The sequence below is a fragment of the Psammomys obesus genome, unplaced genomic scaffold (genome assembly GCF_907164565.1).
Source record: "Psammomys obesus unplaced genomic scaffold, mPsaObe1.curated_primary_1811, whole genome shotgun sequence".
Taxonomy (NCBI): Eukaryota; Metazoa; Chordata; class Mammalia; order Rodentia; family Muridae; genus Psammomys; species Psammomys obesus.
This window is the reverse complement of record NW_026592510.1, coordinates 5,861,116-5,874,120: the sequence shown is the minus strand read 5'-3', so window position 1 is coordinate 5,874,120 and position 13,005 is coordinate 5,861,116. Positions and strand designations below refer to the sequence as shown.

At 42.1% G+C, this 13,005-nt stretch overlaps 1 protein-coding gene across 4 annotated transcripts in view; it reads right to left on the bottom strand.

Annotated features, from left to right (window-relative positions):
• Sgms1 (sphingomyelin synthase 1) overlaps window positions 1–13,005 on the bottom strand; it is a 237,797-nt gene that overhangs the window by 14,025 nt on the left and 210,767 nt on the right. For all 4 annotated transcript variants that reach the window (XM_055613847.1, XM_055613848.1, XM_055613849.1 and 1 more), the window contains one exon: window positions 5,709–5,826. In XM_055613847.1, the coding sequence (XP_055469822.1) occupies window positions 5,709–5,762 (54 nt within the window). In that variant the 5' untranslated portion in view covers window positions 5,763–5,826. The remainder of the gene's footprint in view (window positions 1–5,708; window positions 5,827–13,005) is intronic.

The following is a 13,005-nucleotide window of genomic DNA, read 5'->3' as shown; positions in this document are numbered from 1 at the left end:
CACTGCCCACCTTCCTGCACTTTGAGCCAGAGTCAGGATTCCTCTGAGGCTCTCTGGAGCTCCCCAGGTAATGCCTTCCCTCTTCACGGTAGATGACTCCTAATACCTCTGAAGCTTTTCCTGCCTTCCCAATGTCTCCTTTAACACTGACACACTGGGCCTGGTCTAGGTATTCCTCACCATGAATGTATATCACCATGAGAAAGCATCAGCTACAATAGACATGTGACACTTGGAACCATGGCTGGCATAAACAAAGGTAACATAATTTGGCACCAACCAACATCTATCTCCCCCTCACCAAAATACCCTACTGTATTGACTAGGAGATGTATTTCTAAAGGACATTTGTCAGTATATAGAACCCCCCCTCCATGAAAAACTTTCCTGGCTTCCTATGGCTCTGGAGATCCAAACTTATTATAAGGGCTCAGGGCTCTTTAAAACCTGCCCACAGATTGCCTGTCTCACTTCTTCTCAGGTCACTGGGACCAGAGGATCAGAGACCTATGCGCACTTAACTTCATGTTATTCTAAATTCGCGTGCATGGTCCCATTCCATCCACCTTCTCTCAGTTTCTGCCTTGGCAGACTCCAACTTGTCCTTCTGAGCCTTGGCTCAGACACAGCTCCAACAGTGTAGCCAGCATGCCCAGCACAGCAGCTGACCGCTTTCCCGTGCTTCCGTGACAACCAAGACCCTCGTATCCCCACAGGAAGGAGCGAACAAGCCAGGGCACAACTGTTGGATCACAAAGGACCCCTGGCTCTGGAGGCCCACGATTGGGGTGGGGGTCGATGGGACACCTGCTGGGTACATTTGTGACTTTAATATTCAATACTCTGTCCACTCACCACAGCTTCTCCAGAGATGTTTGCTCGGGAAAATAATTGCACTAGTCCACTGAAATCACATCAACAATCTGCATTTTCTTGCACTGTGAGCAAGAGATACCCTCTCCTCAGTAAAGAAGCCCTGGAGACACTGAGGAACTATACAATAATGCAAAAGGCATTTGCCAAATACAAGCTGCAACAAGAGTAATAAATGTACAGACTTGTAAGAAAAGTAACCACGAGGGACTAATGTGCTGCAATATGAATTTAAAAATACTTCCTTTATTTTAGATTCAGTGTGTCTATTATAAAAGTTTTTTGCAATAAAACTATTTTTTAAAAGAGAAATGATGTAGTACATTGTTGTCTCTATTTTTCCTAAAAACCAGAAGAACAGCAACAGAGAAAAATAGAAGGATATTTGGGATGGGATATGTTACTGAAAATCATATGCAAGATACAGGAAAAATGAAAGCAAACAAAAAGGAAAGTTATGCTGACAATAGGAAAGTGGGAGTAAACAGAAGACTGGGCAAGTCAAGCACTGATAGACAACTTTAGCCCCTCATGACTTTACACTAGGACACTAAGTTACTTCTGCAATGGAACCAGCACTTTCTCAAGTCCTCAGAAGGCTGGCCAGGACTAGTCAGGCTACCAGTGTGTCAGGGTAGAGGGTGTGTGAAATACTCCAACTGCCACCAGAGAAAGGGGTCTGACTGCCACAGACTAGGGTCTCCTGCCTTACAAGGTTGGACTTGGGCAAGGCAAGGGTCCATGAGGCCAATGACTATAAGAAATCAGCAGCACGTTCAAGGGGCTTTGATCACCGAAATCTCACACTGAGACAGACTGGCGGCAGCAGAGACGACCCAACCATGGAGGGTTTCCCACAGCTGTCCTGCTCAACAATCATCGTCAGATGCCGCCCAAACATGAACACGGTTGTTGTCTGACAGGGAGCTGTTGGTTGGGGACCTGAATAAAACTTCAGATGAAATTCATCTGCCAAGTGCCTTGGCTGAGGTGTCATCTCCTTTTTGAAATCTAAGGTCACCACAGAAACCACATGAAAACCAGCGTGTGGCTCAGGTTAATGCTTAGTCACTTCCAGATCAACTTGTCCAAAAGTTAACATGGGGCTACTGTCTGCACACATCTGCAGAGCACAACAAAGCACGTTCTTTTTTTTTTTTCTAAGAGTTTAATGAAAAGCCTACACGCTTACCTAAAAATCAAAGATTATCAACTGTTACTGTACTGTTTTTTGGGTTCGTTTTTTATTTTTTTGTAAATCCTAAACAGTTGTGACAAGAAGGAGGAGGTTGAACATCCAAATATGCTCTTGGGGAAAAGCATTGGCAACGTTGCCATAGGCTATTCAAGGTCTCAAACACTTGGCAGCTTCCTCCGTATAAGCCTGGCACGCACTGCTTGGGTGCTGCATGGGCACAGGAAGAAGCGTGTGTTACTTGTAAGTCAGGAAGTGAATACCTCTGCTTCTCTCTCCATGTTCCCAGTACTTATCACTGGTGCAGCGATAGCCATCGGGAGGCCAGCTCTACGTGCTAACCCATTATCTCATGACTCTTTCTGAATCTCTTACATTCCTGAAAAGGCAGTTTCTACCATTACTTGGGAGATTTGTTGCACCAAATTTCTTACATGTTCTCTGTTTTGAACCCTGATGTTGAGGCAAGTATTAGGTATACTACTATGGGGGTAAGTATGACGGTGGAACCAGGTTTAAATTCCTCCCTCAGCCAGGGCTCTACTGTGAAGCTCAACTGTCTTCCACTGACGTTTAGAAATGAATGCCAGCTCCTGTTTTCCATCTTGAGTTGGGAGTTTATCTTGATCCTTTCATGGTATCATTTCAAAATTTCATTGCATCAGGATCATTCCTGATGCAATGATAAATTTTAAGGTGCTTCCAAGGAATATATCTCCTGGCTAGATCTGCTATCTGAGGGTCCTTTCCAGCTCTTCTGTCTGCATTCAGACAGCTTTATGTTCGCTCCAGGAAGAACTCCTGCCAAACATGCTAAAACTGAACCTTATCAAGTCTCAAAAGACAAGTCCCTGTTGAGAGAAAGTATGGAGGAGAAAGGAGCAAGCGAGCTGACACCACAGGAAACATGAATGTGGTTGGCAGTTCAGGACCAAAGGTCTAAGCTCTGCACGTCAATGGCGCAGGGAGGCAGAGTTTGACAGACAAAGCAAATGCCCTGGAAAGAGCCTGGATCATAATAAATGCAAACAGACTATCAAAACACCTTCAAAAAGAGTGAGATATTCCATGAATTGATAACTGCCAATACCAACGAATTATTAATTCTGTTGCCTATCAAAAGTATAATGGCTATGCAATAAAATTCCTAGTTTTCTGACGCAGGTTACATCTGTAGTGATACAATGGCTGACATTGTCTGATATTTGTTTTTAGAATACTTCCCAAACAAAAAAGACAGACAGAAGAACCAAAAATAAAAAGTTGTGATAACAGGTGAATCTGAGTGTTGGGTGTAATGGGTTTTCTTACACTAATCTCTCTTCACTAAACAGACTGGAAAATTCCAGAAAAAAAAAAAAAAAGTTGTGTTCCCTGAGCTACATGAAATCCTGAATTAAAAAACATAATAATAAAATAAAAGGGAGTTGGAAACATGACTGAGTGGTTAAGAGCACATATTGCTCTTCCTGAGGACCTGAGTTCGATTCCCAGTACCCACATTACGTGCCTTACAACTGCCTGTAACCCCTAGTTCCAGGGGAATCTGACATATTCATGTGTGCATACCTCCCCACACTTTCTCATACACATAATTAAAAGAATGATTTTGAAAAAGCTGTGTTATGGATTCTTTTTTCTTATTCTGCAGAATAAATTAGGCAGTTTTAACTACTCTTTGCTAAGGTGTGCTAACACACCTTCAACTGTTCATGTTTAAGATTCTGAGTCTGACAAGACTGCCACAGACTCAGGGCACTGGTTTGGATTTCCAGCCAACACAGGGGTGACACACTTGAGTTAGTCGCTGTGCTATCTCTGAGAGCTATTCTTAGCCATGGATTGTGGTTAGGTACATTGATGACTCTGGCTGACTCTAAGTAAGCACAGATCACCAACCCTGGACTTGAAGACCCGAGTAGAAATGCAGACACCCTCACAAAGACACAACACTAGAACCAGGTTCTACGTAGAACCAGTCCTACGCCCCCTGCTGTAGGATTCGTCTTCAGACTCTACATCTACCCACATGCAGCAACTTTACAGATATTCAGACTTTTAAGAATGAACTGCAGCTGGGTGGTGGTAGAACACACCTTTACTCCCAGCATTTGGGAGGCAGATCTCTGTGAGTTCAAGGCCAGCCTGGTCAACAGGGCTAGATCCAGGGCAACCAGAGATACACAAAGAAATCCTGCCTCAAAAAAAATAAATAAAAATAAAAAAATAAACAAACAAGAATTAAAATGGACTCAGGTGTGTGTCACAATTCTCAGTTTACGGTACAGACATTTTATTTACCAACTAGACTCTCACAAGAGTTGCTGGACACTCAATAATATTTCCAGATATTAAATAAGTGAATAAACAAATATGAATGAACTCTACAATCTGAGCACTGCAAGTGGGTTCTGGGAAGCTTTCACCAAGGATAAAAGCAGCATGTGAGGTTGTCTTCATGGGGAAGACTGAGGAACAGCAAGAGAGAGTGCACAGAAGGACTGACGTAAAGTGCGATGCTTGAGACATCCACTCTCCAGAGTTCAGTGAACCTTGGACAGAGTCAGGAAAGTAACCAGCCTCCTCTGTGGGAATGGCCTTTAAGTCTGGGAGAGGCAAAGTACACATGGAAACTAAAAGGATACAGAATTTCCTATCATGAAGGCTTTATTAAAAAACAAAGCAAAACCCAGAGTGAGTGCTGCAATCCTCTCTCCAAAGCCTCTCTGAAAGGATGTGTACTTTGGCAGGAAGAGACTAGAAAGGGATGGGACCAAAGGCAACTGGCTATCTCAGTACATGGCTAAATGCAAATAAATAATCTCAAAGCATAGTAATATATATAAAATATTTATATAGATGTATAAATATAGTTAAATATATTAAATAGTTTTGTATTTCTCTATATAAATATATTTTATATATTTAATATAAATTTATATTTAATATATACTAACAAAAATCAAGAAATCAAGGCAGGAACTTAGCCTCTTTTCTTTCTTACCGCACTAAAGAGCTTTAAGGTATTAAAGAATTAGGTCTTTTCCTATTTGATGACATTCCAAAGGCTTTTCTAGTTAAAAATCTCTTCCAAAGTAATGGTTATTTAAATCTGGTGAAAAGGCAGAACACGAAGCAAGGGATAAAGGGCAGGCTCAAAACCGTCTGGGCTGTAAGAAAAGGTGACAGATGCACAGCCCCATGTTCTTCCCGAGAACAGTGTCATATGAGCCGGCAGAGGACTGCCAGGGGACAGAAGTATGCCTGCTTTGCTCTGCTGAAAGGATTGATGAGAAGAAAGAGAGAGAGAGGTGCGGTGGGAAACAGCTTTCTGTCTCAGTGGAGGGGAACACACCCAGATCTGCACCAAAGGAGAGCCTATTTAATAGTCTGGCCAGAAGCAAAGAGCTCCCACCCCGTGTGAAGTTTCCAGCACAGTCACATTTGTTCCGAGCTGGGAGGGGCTGGCAAGGCTAGAGAATTCTGAGAAGGGTGTGGCTGTCTGGCCCTATAGTTCAGGGACATTCCCAGATGAAAGTGAGTCTGAATAAATTCTCCTCTTGACCTAAATCGAAGGTCCCCAGGGCAAGCTGAGAAACCAACAAAAAGTGAAAATGACAGGGAGTATTGAATAGTTTACCTTCGGAGAACAGTTGAAATGCATGCCAGGTACTGGGAGTGTAGTTACATACATTGTAATACACCGGTACAGGTACAGCGTGCCAACTATGCAGAAAAATCTTCTGCTAATAATAGACCTAGAAAAAGGGAAAAACAGGGCAGATTCTCAGTCAAGAAATTCCGCAGGTTCATTTACAGTTTTCAATGACCCAACAAAACAAACCCAAAAAGAGCTTGAAATCAGAACACGACAGCTATCACTAGCATAAGATCTAGACAGGGAGATTTAGATTAATGTCGGTTGTGCTTTATTAAGAAAAAAAAAAAAGCCATTAGCTGGCCCAAAGGAATCACACTGATCTACATTGCTACAAATTAGGCATTATGGGCCTTAAATCTAAGTTGCTGTTCAATCACTGGACAATTGGTACCCACTCGGCATGGTCAGAGCCCATTTTGTACCCATGGAAAATGTCCAGTTTCTCTTTGTCCAAAAAGCAGCGGTGCTAAGAAGGACATCGGAATGAGAACTGATTTCTACTGTTTGAGGAGTCAGACATTAAACAACTAGAGTAGTATGCACCAGAAATAGATTCACTGAGCCAACCTGAGGTTAAGAAAAGAACTATGGAAGACAGAGTCCAACCCTGACAGGGCTCCTCATTACTTTGCTGTTTCGGAGACTACTCCCTTTGCCCTTTTCTAATAAGTAAAACAGGGACAACAACTCTAGAAATACTCTCTGGAAATCGCTCACATAGAGGAGGCATAGACAGACAACTACAAAATAAGAATAAGAACAAGAACCATTAGTTTCTAATGCGTGGGATTAATATGTGTATACCAAGTCCTGTGAATTTGTCTAGCATCAATTTCCATTCGCTTCTTGGACTTAATACTGTAGTCCTACATGTCTTTAAGACCCTTTGCTTCCCCTGTCCCCCCCCCCACCTTCCCCCAAAGACCAGAATCACATCTTGTGGGTCTTTCCCCTCAGGCTTGAGAAGTTCAAGTTTTTCTTGACCGGGGGAAATGTGAGTCAAATAAAAGGAAAACTTAGAAACACCACACAGGTGTTTTCCCCTAGAATAGTGAACATGTGGTCACTCTGCCGTTGTGTACTGTGTATATTTTTGCTCATGATGGGTATGTTACCTGAGTATTAAAACTGTCTGATTCAAAATTGGTGGGGTTTCTTTTTTTTTTTTTTGTAAGAGGAATAAAGTGACCCACTACCTGTGTGATTAAAATATATTTTAAAAAAGCAAAAACAACTCTCTACTCCTCTAACAGCTTATCACTAGCATACACAAACCATACAAATTAGTTCGGGATTAGTGAGGATGGTGGGTATTTTGTCTCCTTATCTGCCCTTCTGAAGCTGGGTCAGAACTGTTGTATTAGAGTTGGCTTTAACGTTTTCTCTTAGTTCATATCTCTCACAGTGGTAAGAATTCACTCTATATAAAGGTGTCTCAGAGAGGTGTAGACCGCTGGTTTCCAGTCTGATGAAAACCACAATGCAAGTGAAAACTATAGTCTATAGGTGTCAGTCAAGAATACCACAAAGGAAGTGCCAATATGAAATGACCAGTCACACTGTAATGTAAAAAAGAAGGGTCTGTATGTTTTATAGGATTGTGCTCCCAGGAATTCCTTTGCCAAGTTCAAGAATTCCACACACTTAGATTTCTTTGTTAAAGGTTTTAAAATACATAATATATTAAAAAAAAAAAAAGCTGTGGAGCCCAGCCCCAACAATTATAGCCACAAAACAAGTCCTGGACGTACAATTGCAGGGATCATTATGGATGAGGGAGCAGAGAGATTGTAAGAGGCAGAGGATCGGGGAATTTGCTGTGAGATTGTGTCTCCTAAGACTGTCACGAGTCACACTCTTAAGTCTCACTTACATAGCTGGACCTAAACATGAGCTGGACAAGGTTGATACCAACAGACACAACAACTGGACAGGGAAAGACCACGACGCCTAACCCCTACAACAAAGAACTACAGGCAGCTAAGGAATGCTGAGAGCAAAAGAAAGTCTTCCTCAATGACAAGCACACCAACTGGTTATCCAAAAGCAAATGGTCAGTTCTAAAAACATACACACAAGTAACATTATACAGACTTAGCAGGTTGCATTTAGGCATTTCGGAATACATCTGTATACACATAATACGTGTATAACAGCAATTAATGACGGAAGAGGCCATGAGTTTGAAAGAAAACAAGGGGAGGGGGTCTGAAAAGGATTACAGGGTGGAGAGCAAGAAATGATGTAATCATATTATAATCTGAAGAAAATAAAAAAATCATAGAAGAAATGTTCATGGGATATTACTATGGATTAAGCAAATGCCAACAAGAAATGAAATACTGAATTTAATTCCCCACATCCCAGGTGCTGGTCAAATGTCCAGAAATGTCTTTCATGTTCAAAAGTCCATGTTCCAACTGCTCACACTCTGTAGTAATTATCACATGGATTATATCTGCTAACAGATAAGTACTGTCCCCCTATAATTTTGCAAATCAGGCTTATTACTACTTTCCCCCTTGTTGTACTTAAAAATGAGTACAAATGTTAATATTTTATATACTACAATTAAGACTTGCTAAAAAAGCATGTTGTATCCAGTTCAGGTGTAGGTAGTTGAGTTCAGGGCCTTAAATACAGGCAAGTACTGTATCACTGAGCCATGGTCCCATGTCCCTACTGAACTTTTTAATCCCCTGATTTAAACAGGAAACAAGACTTAGAACCTGATTATGTGATTCAACAACCAGGCTGAACAAAGCAGTATTATAATGTCTCTGGCATTTAGCACAAAGGTTTAAAAATCTAAAGGAAAAATAGGCAAAAGGAATGAGTAGACTGTGGAGTTCAGTTAATACTGGACAGTGTTTTGCCTCCACCTGTTGCCTCTTTCCATGAATCCACAGCAGCAAGACGCGCATAGCTCTTGACTTAGAGCAGAATTCGGGCTGCCTGAAGAACTAAAACACTTTTGGTAGTACACTACTTGTCTTCATTTCCCCCTGCCAACAGGGTTTCATGTATCCCAGGTTGGCCTCATGTTCTCTGTGTAGCTAAGAGTGACTTTCAACTCTTGGCCCTCTTTCCTCCATTTCAAAAGTGCTGAGATTACAGACAAGTGCCAGCACATCCACTGGTGCTTGGCTCAAAATTAAGTTCTCTATTTCCCAAGCCTTAAAGACTAACACATTTAAAGACATTATAATGACAATTTTGATACCCAGGTTGTAGATTTCAAAAGCGTTCCATTTGTTTTCTAACCCATTTCTCCGAGGTAGACTTTGTCACCTACCTCTTTCTGCAAGCACTTGGCTTTTAGAAACAAATACACCCATACATGAAGCAGTAAATCAGGCATCAAATTCACAACGAACAGGTAGCAAACAGGGGAGACGGCATCCAACATGTTATATAATCAGAGGAAGCCATCGTGGACAGAGCTCAAGGCTCCTAGGCAATTCTGACGCCTGCTCAGTGAGTCAAGCATGCCCTCCATAGGGAGGCACCGCCACTCACGTGCTAGCTTGACCTTTAACAAAGACTTGGTGATCTCAGCCATTTCCATAAACTTCCTATAACATGTGCTTCCTCATCAGAAAAAAGGAGGACAGGGGCACTACCTTCCTTCTTAGTGTGTCAGGGAAATGGGTTAGCAAGAAACAGAAGAGAATTAAGAATGAGTATCACACTACTTACTTTAACTTAGCATTTGCTTTATTATAAGAGATTCAAAACTTGCTTATAAAAGAGCGGGGAATTTTGCCAAATATTTTCTTCACGCCTTCAAGCTTTGTACCATTTATTGTGTTTTGCTTATTTTTATTTTATAAGTATGCATGAGGACCTGCGTACATGTGTGTGCCCTTCATGTGTGCCCGTTGCTCATGGCGGCCTGCAGAGGCCTGACAGTTCCCCGAAACCAGAATTACAGGTGGTTGTGAGCCACCTGCGGGGGGTGCTGATAACCAAACCCACATCCTCTGCAAGAGCAGCCTGGGATCCTCACTGAGCCATTTCTCCAACCCCCATTTATTTCTTAAAATGACCCAGCAATGCGTGGCTATGGTTCCCATTTCACAGAAGGCAAAACTGAGTCTCGTGGAGTCCAAAATGAAGTGTAGTTATATAAGACATAATAATTAGACCAAAAAATGCTTAACATTGTAAATACCCATAGGTGAGTTAAGATTCTATTATACTTTGTACTTTAGTTAGATTTTAAGAGCTACTTAATCCAAATTTTTCATTTCATGTTTTGTATGTTTCTCATGTACTAGAACTCTATAAAACATTTTTTATAATCTCTTTATGTGCTGGCTATTCTCACTTGACCCACAAACTAGATGTATTTGAATGGAGGGACTCTTAATTGAGAAAATGACTCCAAAAGATAGTCTGGTAGTGTATTTTCTTAATTAATTATTGATTGGGGGGGGGGCAGCCCATTATAGGCGGTGCCATTCCTGGGCTGGTGGTCCTGGGTTCTATGGGAAAGCAGGCTGAGCAAACCATGAGGAACAGACCAGTATACAGCACTCCTCCACGAGGAGCAAACTAATGAACAGCACCCTCCATGGCCTCTGCATCAGCTCTGCCTCCAGGTTCCTGCCCTGTTTGAGTTCCTGTCCTGACTTCAATTATGAACAACAATATGGAAAAGTAAGCCAAATAAACCATTTCCTCCCCAGCTTGCTTTGTGGTCATGGTGTTTCATCACAGCAAGAGAAGTCCTAAGACACCATATAACTACAGTAATCACTAAACCACTGAAGTCCAGTAGTTTCATACATTAAATATATGTCTTGTTTATATTTGATCGTTCTTATGTCTTCTCTTCCTTAACCTTCCACTTCATCCAAATTTCCAGTAACTTTTTTTTTTTTTATCAGTCTGTCCTCAATGTAAATCTCATGTCTCATTATTTGTAGGTCTCTCAAGTTCATGCTAAAATCTGATCACAGTGATAAATAACATCCTGAGGTCTAAGCCCTGAGGAATGAGGTAAGTGTCTATTTAAAAGATTAAAGAGAGCTAGCTTGCATTCTTCTACCATGTGAGGAGGACCTGGCTACAAAGAGCCCCTAGAGACCCAGGAAAGATCAATCAGCCTTGAACTCCTCAGCCTCCAGAACAGAAAATAAACTGTTGCTGATAAGAACCTAGCTTATGGTGTTTACTTATAGCAGCTTCAACAAGATCACACTAAAACCTACTCAGGATTACCTTCTTTGAAACAATCAAATGGCTGTTGATATTATTTATTTACATCTTTCACCAAGAGCACAAAACCCTAGGTCTTCCTAGCCTCTGTCCATCCTTGCTCCCCTCTGCCCCACCCCTATCCTTCAGAAAATCTCTAATTTCTATCTTATCACCCAAAGCTCTTTGACCACTACCTGCAAAGTCCCTCCTACTGTAGGTAGGACCTGTGTGCCATTTGGACTGTCTGTATTCTACCTTCTAGAACATGCCTGCCATCTAACCTGCCACAGATATTCAGTTTAGAGCTGACCTCCACTAAGGAAGCTCCATTTCTTTTTATCCTCTCCTACTTTCTTCACAGCATTAATAACCTGACCACAGCTCCAATGAAAGCAAACTAATTTGTGCTTCTCAGACTGGTGAGCCCAACACCATCACCAGAGGCACCAGCACTGGCAGACCATACCATTCCTGCTTTGGAGCTTTGTCTCTGACTCCCAACAGCCCTTCCCCATGTCTGTGCACACACATTTGCCCTGTAAGCCCTTTCGTTTATCTGCCAGAATTAATCTGCCCAGATGCTCGCTCTGCCTCCACCCCACATCTTTTTTTTTTTTTGTATTCACATTTTCATTTAAAATATTTGCTGAGATGGCTCCATCTATTCAAACAGGTCTGAAAATCAATGGAGATTAGAGACAGTGAGTTCTGCCACCTTCCTCCCTCCCTCCCCTCCCTTTCTCATGCCTAACATGGGGCTTTCAACACTCATTATAGCCTGTGTATCTCCAGGGCACCAGAAGGCAGAGCAGGAAAACTCAGGACTGCTGCAGGGAACACTCAAAGGAAAGGCCAGTTAAACAGATGAAAGCGCAAGACCAAACTTGCAACAAAGAAATCAAAACCAATGCTTTCCTAGAGGACCTATACATCTCACCTAGAATTTGGGCATCTCCAAAGGCAAGATGGTAGAATACATCCAGATACCCAAGCCCAGATATACATATATGTGCAATGTCTTCCTAACTTTAAAAAATCCAACTCAAAGACATTTCACTCCTTTGGTATTCGACCCCACAGGAAGAGACTTTAAATACTGAGGGTTTAAGTAGAAGCTGGGCCAGCAGTGAATCAAAGGATCCCCATAACACCCAGGGCTCTCAGGGACAGCCAGAACACATCTTGAAAGAAGGTACTAATGGCAGTATGCCTAACCATTTGTTGACCTATCAGAAAGCTGGGGAGAAGCTGGATGGTGGAGGCAGCACACGCCTTTTATCCCAGAACTTGAGAGAAGAGGCAGGTGGATCTCTGAGTTTGAGGCCAGCCTAGTCTACAGAGTAAGTTCCAGGTCAGCAAGGGCTACACGGTGAAACTCTGTCTTGAAAAACCAAAACACAAACAAACTTACAAACAAAAAAAATTGGTGAGCAAAGTCCATGAGACCATTGTGTGTGGTCTGGAAAGGAACCATTGGCTTTGGCTTTGCAGAACCTTTAGGTCAGGATAAAGACAATGACTTCAGTGATACATGGGACAGAAGAGCGATGTATGCTGACTCTCAGAGTTGCATACACAGACTGTTGACTGGCCCAGGGGAAACAGATGAGTGCGAGGCTCTAGTGACACCCCATGTAGGAGGTGACAGCAGCTGGAGGTATGGCAATGGCAGTGGCAGTGAGAAGAATCAGATTTGCACACTAGGTGTTGGGTAAAAAACAGTATCAAAGAAAAAAAGTCAAGATGTTTGGGTTGAAAACTGGGAAGAATAGAAAAGCTCTTTCCTAGGAAGGGTTTGGGAAGCACCAGCCTGAGTATAAGCATTCTGTAGAATGCTGTAAATTATTTATACTCAGCATCATAACAATATAGAAACTATTATCAAAGCTGGGGCAGTGTTGCAAGCCTGTAATCATGGCACTTGGGGAGGCAGAGGCTGGAGGAGCTCTGTGAGTTCAAGGCCAGCCTGGTATAAAGAGCAAGTCCAGGACAGCCCGTGCTACACAGAGAAACCCTATCTTGAAAACCAACCAACCAACCAACCAACCAACCAACCAACCAACCAACCAAC